This window comes from Triticum dicoccoides, chromosome 6A (genome assembly GCF_002162155.2).
Source record: "Triticum dicoccoides isolate Atlit2015 ecotype Zavitan chromosome 6A, WEW_v2.0, whole genome shotgun sequence".
In the NCBI taxonomy this organism is placed as follows: domain Eukaryota; kingdom Viridiplantae; phylum Streptophyta; class Magnoliopsida; order Poales; family Poaceae; genus Triticum; species Triticum dicoccoides.
The window spans coordinates 478,980,257-478,995,828 of record NC_041390.1 but is presented as its reverse complement, the minus strand read 5'-3'; the positions used below and the strand labels follow the sequence as shown (position 1 = coordinate 478,995,828).

The following is a 15,572-nucleotide window of genomic DNA, read 5'->3' as shown; positions in this document are numbered from 1 at the left end:
AATCTCATTATTTGAAGATAGGTAATTGCCCGTGCGTTGCAACGGGTCATACATAAACAATTTTGATTGTTCACAAAGAAAAGCAACGGGTCATACATAAACAATTTTGGTTGTTCACAAAGAAAAGCGTGAACAACTTCTTCCTAACCAGAGGGTTCAATAATCACTGACCTTGCGAAACTTGATACACCTGCATATAGCAGCAACACAGGAAGATGTAAAATTTCAGAGATGAGGTTGAATATAGCAACAACAAAAAGAATTGGACATCAAGAAGCATAAAATGAGGCGCTGATGATTAGATTTATCTATTACTGCAGATAGTGCGACAGTGTATTGCGACGACATGGTAGGCGCTCAACAGATGATGATGAAGTCCTCCGTGATCACCTCTTTGATCAGCGTGATGGAGAAGCCCCTCCTCGGTTCTGCCAACGGCGGGGCAGGCTACAGTGTCATGAGTGCTCGGTTGAAGCAGTTAAAAGGATATATAAGCACTATTCTGACCTAATCCTATCTTAAATAATAAATAGGAAAACAGTTAAATAGGCTAAGTAACAAATAGGAAAAACAAATAGGCTGGAGTGACAGGAGTGTGGGCACAAATGCACACGAATGGACCAGACGCATAATCCTATTGGTTACAGTGTTTTAGCTCCATGAAGTTTATCCCAAAACGCCATAATCAATACCTGAGAGCAGCCTGAAAATAAAAGAGATACATGTTTATTGCAAGATCCAAACAACCTAAACGACTTTGACGTTGATTCTCAGGGAAAAAAAGACTTTGACGATGAAACTACTGACCTGCTGCTATGCCTATTTTAAGTTGACCTGCTGCAGAAGGCTGGTATCAAACTGAACATAGATGCAATTAAAAGGATAATTCGTTACAAATAACCTACTGGGATAAAATTTGGAACACGTGCCCATAGATGCTATCTTTAGTTCCAAGAGTACGTTTAGAATCATGCTAAATGTGGAGTGATCAGGGAAACACGGGCTCATGCTGACGACGAAGTTGGTATCAGATGGAGCATCTATAGCGTAAGATGGACTACGGAACCTTAGGCTTTTTTAAGGTAGTAGAGAAAAAGATTCCACCTAAGCCGTCCCTTTCCGATCTTTACGCGTACAGTTGCCTATGAGCTGTCTCGCTCGTAAGCCTCTCTGCATATGATATAAAACCCTAGCCCCAGACACGCTGAAATGCGTTATATATCCATTCTCCAGCCACTGCCCATCGGAGCAGCGACTACTCCTACCCTACCATAAGTCCATAACACGAGAAAAAACGGGAGCAAGTGAGAGCAAGAAGCGACTGCGGAGGAGCAAGCCAGCGTCGGATCCATGGAGCTGGAGGCCGCCCCGCAGCTCCCGAGGAGGGACGCCAGGAAGCTGGTGAGGTGCCCGAGGCTGCAGCTGGACGCCAAGACGGTCACGGCCGTCGAGCAGTCCACGGGCACGCCCGTCGCCGACGCGGCGGCCACCAGCCATGGAGGCGCGACGCGCGTCAAGATCTTGCTGAGCAAGCAGCAGCTCAAGCAGGTGGCCGCGGCCGTCGCCGCCGGCGGCGCCTTCGCGCTGCCGCCCGCGCTGGAGCAGCTGGTGAGCGCCATCAAGAGGCAGCACGCGAAGAAGCAGACGGCGGCGGCGACCAACGCGGCTGCCGCGAGGCGCCCGGGACGGTGGTCGCCGGCGTTGTACAGCATCCCGGAGGATATCCACAGCTAGATAACCCGCCTAGCTTCGTGGTGTAGTCGGTTTGCATGTATAGCTTCGGTGGTCTCTCTCCATTTTTGTTGCCTCTTCGTCCTCAATTCTTGGGTTGCAACGTTGGGCCAAAGTGAAAGCGCGCCCAATGGATGCGTTGCGTTGCAACTTTGAAATGTCAGCAATTTTAATCTGACATTTTTTGGATCCAATTCGTTTCTCTCTGCTCAAGATCGATCGATGTACAAATTCGCTGGACGAATCAATGAAGAGAATGAGCTGGGGGATATAAACAACGGAGCGTGCGAACCTGCGTGTCTCTTTCTTGCCTTGAATCTTGTCCAGCGCCAGGTAGCCACTGCGTGCGTGCGTGGGCAGGTGGAGCTCTTTGCCTGGAAATGCGAGCCAGCCCGGCCCTAAAAGATTCCTGTCCACCGGTACGACAAGATCTACTACTAGGCGAAAAGAGTTTACAGTTCATGGCCCAATGGGCGCAACAGTGGCAGATGATACTCGTCAGTCGTCACATGCATGCCAGCGTCTAACCGGATTCGCTTCAGTGTTGATAAGGATGAGATCGAGTGTGGTTAATGTACGCGGGTCCAGTGGAACAACATCTTGACGCCGATAGTGGCTGCCGGATCAATGTCTTTCGGATAGGTGGTACTGGTACATAGTGGTGCGGTGGCGTTTGTTGTGCGCATACATACATGATCTTCGGTATCCACACTCCTCAATAGCACTGACACCTTTGTTCGGTTTGTGGCCAGCCAGATCGATCCTCCGCAGCGGCCGGCAAAGCTCGCGCCTGCTCCGGTGAAGGTGGCGGCGGGGCCCTTTCATCTTCCTCGACTGGGAGCTTGGCGAGCTGGCTGCCATGGCGGCGCGGGGCCGCGCGTCCGCGACGGAGTGGCCTGAGGTGGCGCGTGGCTGGAGGCTTGGGCGTGGCAGGCGCGCGAGGAAGCACGGCAGATGCGCGAGGAGGCGTGCGGCTGCCGGGCGCGGCGTGGTGGTCGTCGTCAGATCAAGGGCGGTGCGTGGGCAGGGTGCCAGGCGCTGCTCCCCGCGCGGATCTGCGGCGCGCGGGGCGTGGGAGGCGCGCCGATGGCGCCCCCAGCGCGGATCTGCTGGGTGGCAGCCGGTTGTCTTCGGTGGCCGGTGGTTCTCCGCACGACAGAGGCACGATGTCGGTTCTGCTGGAGGCGTGAATTCCGCAGGCAGCAGGGCTCGATCTGGGTTTCTCCTGGCCGTGCGGGCGAAGTGGTGGGAGATGAATGGCACCTCGCCTGGTGTTGCATCCTCCTGTTTGGTGGTTCGGTGAGCTCGACGCTGCTTCGGATGGGAGGACGAGATGGAGGTGGCTGGAGGGAGAGGAATGGCCTCGTTGCGGTTGTTGCATCCTTCGCCGGGAGAGGAATGGCCGGCAGGCGTTGCATCCTCGTGGAGACGAATGGCGTTGTGCTTGGTTGCATCCTTCCGATGGGAGACGAATGGCGCCGCTAGGGGTTGCATCCTCCGTCCAGTGGGGATGCGGATGCAAGGTTGGAAGCATGTCGAGCTCGCTGGGGAGGTGCGGTTGGCCGTGGAGGCAGGGATAGTGGTTCGGTGTGTAGGTTGATCGGATCCTGGGTTTCTGGCTATGCAGGTGAAACTGCCGGCGAAAGTCGTACTCCGGTTCTGGCCGGAGTCATTGATGGCGGCGCTTTCAGGCGTCGTTCCCTCGTTGGAGGCATCGATGTAGCTGCTCTCATCTTGCCTTTCCTGACGTGCTCCGGGGGAAACTCTTGATCTAGTTTTAGATTGGACGATGGCGGCGTCTTTCGGCGTCGTGTTCTCTCTTGGGGGCATCGTCCTAGAGATGGATCCGGTCAGAGGGACCCGTGGCTCGTGGGGATATGTGTGTTGTTTGCCGAAAGGCGCCGTTTGTATGGTTTTTGGGTCCGGTTTCCCTCATAAACTGGACCAACCCTCTTTCTCCTGATCAATGAATTTGGTAGATCAACTACCAACATTCAAAAAAAAAAAGATCGATCCTCCGCCAAAGCGCAAGAAGTTAAAAGTAGACGGGCACACACAGCAAAAGCCGAACGTGAAGTGATGGCTTACAGTGAAAAGTATATGCGTGATAATTTGGTTTCAAATGTATACGCGTTGTGTGTCTACGTTATTGACAGTTAACTCTGCTTTAAACACTGTTTGCTCTGCTGTTATGTGGAAATACCAGAAAATTTAGAAAATCCATGGTATTTAACAGTGCACAATGGCTCTCTAGCAAAAAGGTTTGGTGGAATATACTGAGGACTACTGGATAATTCTTTGAGTGAATTCCACTTTTTACCCCATAGTTGCGCATTTGTGACACTTATTGTCCCATTTATTGTGATATAAAATCAGAAATACACTATTAAATTTTTAACAAGGTTTTACCCAATTTTGGCATTCCACGAGTTCCATTAGAATAGCCTGGCGTGTTAGATCCATGTGATGTGTCAAACTATGCAAATGGCAGAGGCCGTCATCGATGATAATGCCCATCCTTCTCTTCATCATCTGGTTGATTCCTCGTTGTTTTCCTGGTATTTTTGAGTCTCAATCATCATAGGAAAAAGAGGGGCAATCTAGACGATTTTTCATTTGATGGGGTAATTGGTGTCACAAATACATAACTAGAGAGTAACAAGTGGAATTCACTCTAATTGTGTCATTAGATCAATGCAGGCAGAAATTGGATCACTTTCCAATTCTCATTCAAATTTTATGAGGAAATCCTTGTTGATTTGTTCATGCTGAATATTTTCTCTCTTGCTTTGGGTTCCTCTCCTTCTGTAACCTGTGCTTGGGACAAAATTAGGATATCTAGGGTACATACATACATAGTGGTGCGGTGGCGCTTGTTGTGGGCATACAAACATACATACATGATCTTCCGTATCCTCGCTCCTCATTAGCACTGACACCTTTGTTTGGTTCGTGGCCAGCCAGATCGATCCTCCGGCAAAGGGGAAGAAGTTAAAAGCAGACGGACACACACAGCAAAAGCCGAACGTAAAGTGGTGGCTTACAGTGAAAAGTATATGCGTGATATTTGGTGTCAAGTGTATAAGCGTTGTGTGTCTACGTTATTGACAGTCAACTCTGCTTTAAACACTGTTTGCTCTCATGTTTTGTGAAATACGAGAAAATTTAGAAAATCCATGGTATTTAAGAGTGCACAATGGCTCTCTAGCAAAAAGGTTTGGTGGAATATACTGATGATTACTGGATAATTCTTTGAGTGAATTACACATTTTACCCCATAGTTGTGCATTTGTGACACTTATTATCCCATTTACTGAAATAAAATCAGAAATACACTATATTAAAATTTTAACAAGGTTTTACCAAATTTTGGCATTCCGCATTTTCCATTAGAATAACCCGGTGTGCTAGATCCATGTGGTGCGTCAAAATATGCAAATAGCAGAGGGCGTCATCGATGATAATGCCCATCCTTCTCATCATTATCTGGTTGATTCCTCGTTGTTTTCCTGGTATTTTTGAGTCTCAATCATCACGTCACACCTTTCCAAATGAGATGCATCGGAAAAAGACGGTCCAGACTTTTTAAAATGGATAATCTAGATGATTTTTCATTTGACGGGGTAATTAGTGTCACAAATACATAACTAGAGAGTAAAAAGTGGAATTCACTCTAATTCTGTCATTAGATCAATGCAGGCAGAAATTGGATCACTTTTCCAGTTTTCATTCAAATTTTCTGAGGAAACCCCTATTGATTTGTTCATGCTGAACATTTTCTCTCTTGCTTTGGGTTCCTCTCCTCCTGTAACCTGTAACCTGTGCTTGGGAAAAAATTAGGATATCTGGGGGTACATACATACATAGTGGTGCGGTGGCGTTTGTTGTGGGCATACATACATGCTGGGAAACATAGCATGCAGTTTGTAACCTGGTTCTGATATCAACTTGTAATGCCTATAATGCGGCTATATCTCTCACGTGTCGAGGCACGACTTAGAGGCATAACAACATGTTGGTTTTATCGCAAGAAGGGTCAGCTTCACACAGTCCCATGTAATGAACAAGAAAGGGATAAATAGATAGTTGGCTTACAATCTCGACATCACACAAACGAGCAAATAATTCATACATCATTCAGAGTACACACATAGTCCAACTACAGACGAATCCAAACGAAAAGAAGATAACCCCAAATGCTAGATCCCCGATCGTCCCAACTGGGCACCACTACTGATCATCAGGAAACGAAACATAGTAACGACCAAGGTCCTCGTCGAACTCCCACTTGAGCTCGGTTGCGTCACCTGCACTGGTATCATCGGCACCTGCAACTGTTTGGTAGTATCTGTGAGTCATGAGGACACAACAATCTCAAAACCCGCGAGATCAAGACTATTTAAGCTTATGGGTAGGATGTGTTTATGAGGTGGAGTTGCAGGAAGCGCTAAGCAAATATGGTGACTAACATTCGAGTACAAGAGTAAGAAGAGAAACTACGCAACTATCGTGAAACTAGAGGCGATCAAGAAGTGATCCTGAACTACTTACGTTCAAACATAACCCAACCGTGTTCACTTTCCGGACTCTGCCAAAAAGAGACCATCATGGCTACACACGCGGTTGATGCATTTTAATTAAGTCAAGTGTCAAGTTCTCTACAATCGGATATTGACAAATTCCCATCTGCCACATAACCGCTGGCACGGCTCTCGAAAGTTTATACCCTGCAGGGTTGTTCCAACTTAGCCCATCACAAACTCTCACGATCAACGAAGGATATTCCTTCTCCCGGAACACACCGATCAGACTCGGAATCCCGGTTACAAGACATTTCGACAACGGTAAAACAAGACCAGCAAGACCACCCGATGTGCCGACAAATCCCGATAGGAGTTGCACGCATCTCGTTCTCAGGGCACACGGATGGGCCAGACGTCAGGTTGGCTGAGACCCTGGTTGCCCAGGGGGCGCCGGACATCGCCCAGGTTGGACAAGCACTCAGAGGAACACTGGCCCGGGGGTTTGAATAAAGATGATCCTCTGGTTAATTACTCCCTAGGAAAAAATTTAGGTTGTTATTAAGCAAATGTTAAAACCAAGGTTGGGCCTTACTGGAGGGGTTTTATTCAAAGCAAACTGTCAAGGGGGTCCCATAACCCCAACCGCGTAAGGAGCGCAAAATCAAATAATATAACACCGGTATGACGGAAACTAGGGCGGCAAGAGTGGAACAAAACACCGAGCAAAAGGCCAAGCCTTCCACCCTTTGCCAAGTATATAGATGCATTAATTAAATAAGAGATATTGTGATATCCCAACATATCCATGTTCCAACATGGAATAACCTACAAGGCACCTGCAACTAGCAACGGTATAAGAGGGGCTGAGCAAAAGCGGTAACATAGTCAAACAATGGTTTGCCAGGAAGGTGGGTTAGAGGCTTGACATGGCAATATGGGAGGCATGATAAAACAAGTGGTAGGTAGCGCGACATAGCGATAGAACAAACAACTTGCAAGAAAAGATAGAAGTGATATCGGGGGTAATGATCATCTTGCCTGCAAAGTTCTCAGAGTTGTCGAAAGCTTGCTCCTTGTTAACATACTCAATAGGTTCCTCATTCACGAACTCGTCTCCCAGCTCTACCCAAAGCAAGAACACAAGCAATGGAACAACAATCAATCACTGTGCAATGCACAAGCAACATGATGCAAGACATGGCATGAAATGCAAGGTATGATGTGCAATGCATATGAGTACTCCGGAAGGGAACAAATGATCAAGGCATCAACTTGGCAAACCAAGCATGCCGCTGGAAAGATGGGGTGATTTCCGTCGAAATCGATATAAGGATCACCGGAAATAGATGCACGGTTTGCAAATGACGAGCAAAACAAGAATGATGCAAATCTGCACTTGACAGCAACATAGCACTTAAGATGCAACAAGAAACTATGCTACATCACTCCAGCATAGCAACAAAGCACATGGCAGTGAAGTGCAAGTGAAGCTCTACAAATCATGAACACTGAGTTCCTTCTAGAACTCACTACAACAAGCCTAAAATAGCATGGCAAAAATGCAAATGATAACAGCTTCACAGACTTAGTGAAAATACTAAACATGTCAAAAACATCATCATGTAGCAATGTTTAGAGCTAGCAAACAACATGCTACAGGAACATATCATGGCAAACAAAGGCATGGCATGCTAGTATTAAAGGCAAAGAACAAAACTCCCTTACTGAACTTTAGCCAAAGGTGCATAGACAAGATGGTAGCATCAATGCAAACATGGCAAGTGATATGATCAGTTTCAGACTTAGAAGAAAAACAGAGCATGGCAGAAACAAATTCATGATAGCAACTTTGCAAGCTCATGCCACTCACCACTAAGCATTACATGGAATCACAAGGTAACCAACATTAAGAAAACACATTTATGAAGCTAAACATGGCAAGAGCAAGTTCACAGGATACATGTATCACTAGCAACAACCATGGCAAAAATGAACTTCAAGTTAACAATCTGCCAGCAACAATATTTAGCAAAAGTAGAGCACGGTAATAACACACTAGATTACTTCATAATTACAACCATAGGTATGAATGGATAGAGCAATACCGCATCTTCAACACACTATTACTGAACTACCTCAAAATGTGCATGAATCTATGAGTAGCAACAAGACAACATAGCATCATAATGTAATAGGAAAAGACTTAGCAAAATTACGAGTGTCTGAAATCAACAACATCATATAGCGTACTTTGCATGCTTGTGCTAGTCACCACAGAGCTGATAAAAATACAAAGTTTGCACCACTGTAAAGATGGCATGGAGATACGAGAAAAAAATAGAAAATCCATGGTATTTAACAGTGCACAATGGCTCTCTAGCAAAAAGGTTTGGTGGAATATACTCAGGACTACTAGATAATTCTTTGAGTGAATTCCACTTTTTACCCCATAGTTGTGTTGGGAAATGTAGCATGCAATTTAAAAAATTCTACGCTCACGCAAGATATATATAGGAGATACATAGCAACAAGACAGGGAGAGTGTGTCTGTTGGGGAACGTAGTAATTTCAAAAAATTCCTACGCACACGCAAGATCATGGTGATGCATAGCAACGAGAGGGGAGAGTGTTGTCCACGTACCCTCGTAGACCGAAAGCGGAAGCGTTAGCACAAAGCGGTTGATGTAGTCGTACGTCTTCACGATCCGACCGATCAAGTACCGAACGCACGGCACCTCCGAGTTCTGCACACGTTCAACTCGATGACGTCCCTCGAACTCCGATCCAGCCGAGTGTTGAGGGAGAGTTTCGTTAGCACGACGGTGTGGTGACGATGATGATGTTCTACCGACGCAGGGCTTCGCCTAAGCACCGCTACGATATGATCGAGGTGGATTATGATGGAGGGGGGCACCGCACACGGCTAAGAGATCAAGAGATCAATTGTTGTGTCTTTGGGGTGCCCCCTACCCCCATATATAAAGGAGTGGAGGAGGGGGAGGACCGGCCCTCTCTATGGCGCGCCCTAGGGGAGTCCTACTCCCACCGGGAGTAGGATTCCCTCTTTCCTAGTAGAACTAGGAGCCCTTCCAAGTAGTAGGAGTAGGAGGGAAGGAAAGGGAAGGGAAAAGGAGAAGGAAGGAAGGGGGCGCCCCCCTCCCTAGTACAATTCGGACCAGCCCATGGGGAGGGGTGTGGCCACCCTTTGAGGCCGTTCTCTCCTTTCCCGTATGGCCCATTAAGGCCCAATACAAATTCCCGTAACTCCCCGGTACTCCCGAAAATACCCGAATCACTCGGAACATTTCCGATGTCCGAATATAGTCGTCCAATATATCGATCTTTACGTCTCGACCATTTCGAGACTCCTCGTCATGTCCCCGATCTCATCCGGGACTCCGAACTCCTTCGGTACATCAAAACACATAAACTCATAATATAACCGTCATCGAACTTTAAGCGTGCGGACCCTACGGGTTCGAGAACTATGTAGACATGACCGAGACACGTCTACGATCAATAACCAATAGCGGAACCTGGATGCTCATATTGGCTCCTACATATTCTATGAAGATCTTTATCGGTCAAACCGCATAACAACATACGTTGTTCCCTTTGTCATCGGTATGTTACTTGCCCGAGATTCGATCATCGGTATCTCAATACCTAGTTCAATCTCGTTACCGGCAAGTCTCTTTACTCGTTCTGTAACACATCATCCCGCAACTAACTCATTAGTTGCAATGCTTGCAAGGCTTACAGTGATGTGCATTACCGAGTGGGCCTAGAGATACCTCTTCGACAATCGGAGTGACAAATCCTAATCTCGAAATACGCCAACCCAACAAGTACCTTCGGAGACACCTGTAGAGCACCTTTATAATCACCCAGTTACGTTGTGATATTTGGTAGCACACAAAGTGTTCCTTCGGTAAACGGGAGTTGCATAATCTCATAGTCATAGGAACATGTATAAGTCATGAAGAAAGCAATAGCAACAAACTAAATGATCAAGTGCTAAGGTAACGGAATGGGTCAAGCCAATCACATCATTCTCCTGATGATGTGATCCCGTTAATCAAATGACAACTCATGTCTATGGTTAGGAAACATAACCATCTTTGAACAACGAGCTAGTCAAGTAGAGGCATACTAGTGACACTCTGTTTGTCTATGTGTTCACACATGTATTATGTTTCTGGTTAATACAATTCTAGCATGAATAATAAACATTTATCATGATATAAGGAAATAAATAATAACTTTATTATTGCCTCTAGGGCATATTTCCTTCAGTCTCCCACTTGTACTAGAGTCAATAATCTAGTTCACATCGCCATGTGATTTAATACCAATAGTTCACATCACCATGTGATTAACACCCATAGTTCACATCGACATATGACCAACACCTGAAGGGTTTACTAGAGTCAATAATCTAGTTCACATCGCTATGTGATTAACACCCAAAGAGTACTAAGGTGTGATCATGTTTTGCTTGTGAGAGAAGTTTAGTCAACGGGTCTGCTACATTCAGATCCGTAAGTATTTTGCAAATTTCTATGTCAACAATGCTCTGCACGGAGCTACTCTAGATAATTGCTCCCACTTTCAATATGTATCCAGATCGAGATTTAGAGTCATCTGGATCAGTGTCAAAATTTGCGTAACCCTTTACGACGAACCTTTTTGTCACCTCCATAATCGAGAAACATATCCTTATTCCATTAAGGATAATTTTGACCGCTGTCTAGTGATCTACTCCTAGATCACTATTGTACTCCCTTGCCAAAAATAGTGTAGGGTATACAATAGATTTGGTACACAGCATGGCATACTTTATATAACCTATGGCCAAGGCATAGAGAATGACTTTCATTCTCTTTCTATCTTCTGTCGTGGTCGGGCTTTGAGTCTTACTCAATTTCACACCTTGTAACATAGGCAAGAACTCTTTCTTTGACTGTTCCATTTTGAACTACTTCAAAAACTTGTCAAGGTATGTACTCATTGAAAAACTTATCAAGCATCCTGATCTATCTCTATAGATCTTGATGCTCAATATGTAAGCAGCTTCACCGAGGTCTTTCTTTGAAAAACTCCTTTCAAACACTGCTTTATGCTTTGCAGAATAATTCTACATTATTTCCGATCAACAATATGTCATTCACATATACTTATCAGAAATGTTGTAGTGCTCCCACTCACTTTCTTGTAAATACAGGCTTCACCGCAAGTCTGTATAAAACTATATGCTTTGATCAACTTATCAAAGCGTATATTCCAACTCCGAGATGCTTGCACAAGTCCATAGATGGATCGCTGGAGCTTGCATATTTTGTTAGCACCTTTAGGATTGACAAAACCTTCTGGTTGCATCATATACAACTCTTCTTTAATAAATCCATTAAGGAATGCAGTTTTGTTTATCCATTTGCCACATTTCATAAAATGCGGTAATTGCTAACATGATTCGGACAAACTTAAGCATAGATACGAGTGAGAAACTCTCATCGTAGTCAACACCTTGAACTTGTCAAAAACCTTTTGCGACAATTCTAGCTTTGTAGATAGTAACACTACTATCAGCGTCCGTCTTCCTCTTGAAGATCCATTTATTTTTTATGGCTTGCTGATCATCGGGCAAGTCAACCAAAGTCCACACTTTGTTCTCATACATGGATCCCATCTCAGATTTTGTGGCCTCAAGCCATTTCGCGGAATCTGGGCTCATCATCGCTTCCTCATAGTTCGTAGGTTCGTCATGGTCATGACCTCCAGAACAGGATTACCGTACCACTCTGGTACGGATCTCACTCTGGTTGACCTACGAGGTTTGATAGTAACTTGATCTGAAGTTACATGATCATCATCATTAGCTTCCTCACTAATTGGTGTAGTAGTCACAGGAACAGATTTCTGTGATGAACTACTTTCCAATAAGGGAGCAGGTACAGTTACCTCATCAAGTTCTACTTTCCTCCCACTCACTTCTTTCGAGAGAAACTCCTTCTCTAGAAAGGATCCATTCTCAGTAATGAATATCTTGCCTTCGGATCTGTGATAGAAGGTGTACCCAACATTTTCTTTTGGGTATCCTATGAAGACACACTTCTCCGATTTGGGTTTGAGCTTATCAGGTTGAATTTTTTTCACATAAGCATTGCAACCTCAAACTTTAAGAAACGACAGCTTAGGTTTCTTGCCAAACCATAGTTCATACGGTGTTGTCTCAACGGATTTAGATGGTGCCCTATTTAACGTGAATGTAGCTGTCTGTAATGCATAACCCCAAAACGATAGCGGTAAATCAGTAAGAGAGTCATAGATCGCACCATATTTAATAAAGTACGGTTACGATGTTCAGACACACCATTACACTGTGGTGTTCCAGGTGGCGTGAGTAGTGAAACTATTTCACATTGTTTTAACTAAAGGCCAAACTCGTAACTCAAATATTTTACTTCTGCGATCATATCGTAGAAACTTTTATTTTTGTTATGACGATTCTCCACTTCACTCGGAAATTCTTTGAACTTTTCAAATGTTTCAGACTTGTGTTTCATCAAGTAGATATACTCATATCTGCTCAAATCATCTGTGAAGATCAGAAAATAATGATACCTGCCGCGAGCCTCAATATTCATCGGACCACATACATCAGTATGTATGATTCCCAACAAATCTTTTGCTTGCTCCATTGTTCCGGAGAACAGAGTCTTAGTTCATCTTGCCCATGAGGCATGGTTCGCAAGCATCAACTGATTCATAATCAAGTGATTCCAAAAGCCGGTCAACATGGATTTTCTTCATGCGCTTTACACCAATATGACCTAAACGGCATTGCCACAAATAAGTTGCACTATCATTATTAACTTTGCATCTTTTGGCTTCAATATTATGAAAATGTGTATCACCACGATCGAGATCCAACAAACCATTTTCATTGGGTGTATGACCATAGAAGGTTTTATTCATGTAAACAGAACAACAATTATTCTCTAACTTACATGAATAACCGTATTGCAATAAACATGATCCAATCATATTCATGCTCAACGCAAACACTAAATAACATTCATTTTAGGTTTAACACTAATCCCGAAAGTATAGGGAGTGTGCGATGATGATCATATCAATCTTGGAACCATTTCCAATACACATCGTCACTTCACCCTTAACTAGTATCTGTTCATTCTGCAACTCCCGTTTCGAGTTACTATTCTTAGCAACTGAACTAGTATCAAATACTGAGGGGTTGCTATAAACACTAGTAAAGTACACATCAATAACATGTATATCAAATATACCTATGTTCACTTTGCCATCCTTCTTATCCGCCAAATACTTGGGGCAGTTCCGCTTCTAGTGACCAGTCCCTTTGCAGTAGAAGCACTCAGTCTCAAGCTTAGGTCTAGACTTGGGCTTCTTCACTTGAGTAGCAACTTGCTTGCCATTCTTCTTGAAGTTCCCTTTCTTCCCTTTGCCCTTTTTGAAACTAGTGGTCTTTGTCAACCATCAACACTTGATGCTTTTCTTGATTTCTACCTTCGTCGATTTCAGCATCACGAAGAGCTTGGGAATTACTTTTGTCATCCCTTGCATATTATAGTTCATCACTAAGTTCTAGTAACTCGGTGATAGTGACTAGAGAACTTTGTAAATTACTCTCTTATCTGGAAGATTAACTCCCACTTGATTCAAGCAATTGGAGTACCCAGACAATCTGAGCACATGCTCATTGGTTGAGCTATTCTCCTCCATCTTATAGGCAAAGTACTGTCAGAGGTCTCATACCTCTCGACATAGCCATGAGTATGAAATACCAATTTCAACTCTTGGAACATCTTATATGCTCCATGGCATTCAAAATGTCTTTGAAGCCCCGATTCTAAGCCGTTAAGCATGGTGCACTAAACTATCAAGTAGTCATCATATTGAGCTAGCCAAACGTTCATAACGTTTGCATCTGCTCCTGCAATAGGTCAATCACCTAGCGGTGCACCAAGGACATAATCCTTCTGTGCAGCAATGAGGATAATCCTCAGATCACGGATCCAATCCGCATCATTGCTACCAACATTTTTCAACTTAGTTTTCTCTAGGAACATATAAAAATTAAACGGGGAGCAACATCGCGAGCTATTGATCTTCAACATAGATATGCTAATACTACCAGGACTAAGTTCATGATAAATTAAAGTTCAATTAATCATATTACTTAAGAACTCCCACTTAGATAGGCATCCCTCTAATCATCTAAGTGATCACGTGATCCAAATCAACTAAACCATAATCGATCATCACGTGAAATGGAGTAGCTTTCAATGGTGAACATCATTATGTTGATCATATCTATTATATGATTCACGCTCGACCTTTCGGTCTCAGTGTTCCGAGGCCATATCTGCATATGCTAGGCTCGTCAAATTTAACCTGAGTATTCTACGTGTGCAAAACTGGCTTGCACCCGTTGTAGATGGACGTAGAGCTTATCACACCCGATCATCACGTGGTGTCTGGGAACGACGAACTTTGGCAATGGTGCATACTCAGGGAGAACACTTTTATCTTGAAATTTAGTGAGAGATTATCTTATAATGCTACCACCGAACTAAGCAAAATAAGATGTATAAAAGATAAACATCACATGCAATCAAAATATGTGACATGATATGGCCATCATCATCTTGTGCCTTTGATTTCCATCTCCAAAGCATCGTCATGATTTCCATCGTCACCGGCATGACACCATGATCTCCATCATCTTGATCTATATCAATGTGTTGTCACATGGTCGTCTCGCCAACTATTGCTCTTGCAACTATTGCTATCGCATAGCGATAAAGTAAAGCAATTATTTGGCTCTTGTGTCTTATGCAATAAAGAAACAACCATAAGGCTTCTGCCAGTTGCCGATAACTTCAACAAAACATGATCATCTTATACAACAACTTATATTTCATCACGTCTTGACCATATCACATCACAACATGCCCTGCAAAAACAAGTTAGACATCCTCTACTTTGTTGTTGCAAGTTTTACGTGGCTGCTATGGGCTGAGTAAGAACCGTTCTTACCTACGCATCAAAACCACAACGATAGTTTGTCAAGTTAGTGCTATTTTAACCTTCTCAAGGACCGAGCGTAGCCACACTCGATTCAACTAAAGTTGAAGAAAACTGACACCCGCTAGTCACCTGTGTGCATAGCACGGCGGTAAAACAAGTCTTGTGTAAGCGTACGCGTAATGTCGGTCCGGGACGCTTCATCCAACAATATCGCTGAACCAAAGTGTGACATGCTGGTAAGCAGTA

The 15,572-nt window shown here is 44.3% G+C and overlaps 1 protein-coding gene across 1 annotated transcript; it reads left to right on the top strand.

Moving 5' to 3' along the window:
• The first annotated feature begins 1,234 nt into the window (after positions 1–1,234).
• Positions 1,235–2,034, top strand: LOC119319396. Its single transcript, XM_037593880.1, has one exon. It carries the CDS (start codon positions 1,351–1,353, stop codon positions 1,732–1,734), a length of 384 nt encoding a protein of 127 aa, XP_037449777.1. The 5' UTR covers positions 1,235–1,350; the 3' UTR covers positions 1,735–2,034.
• Positions 2,035–15,572: the final 13,538 nt, after the last annotated feature.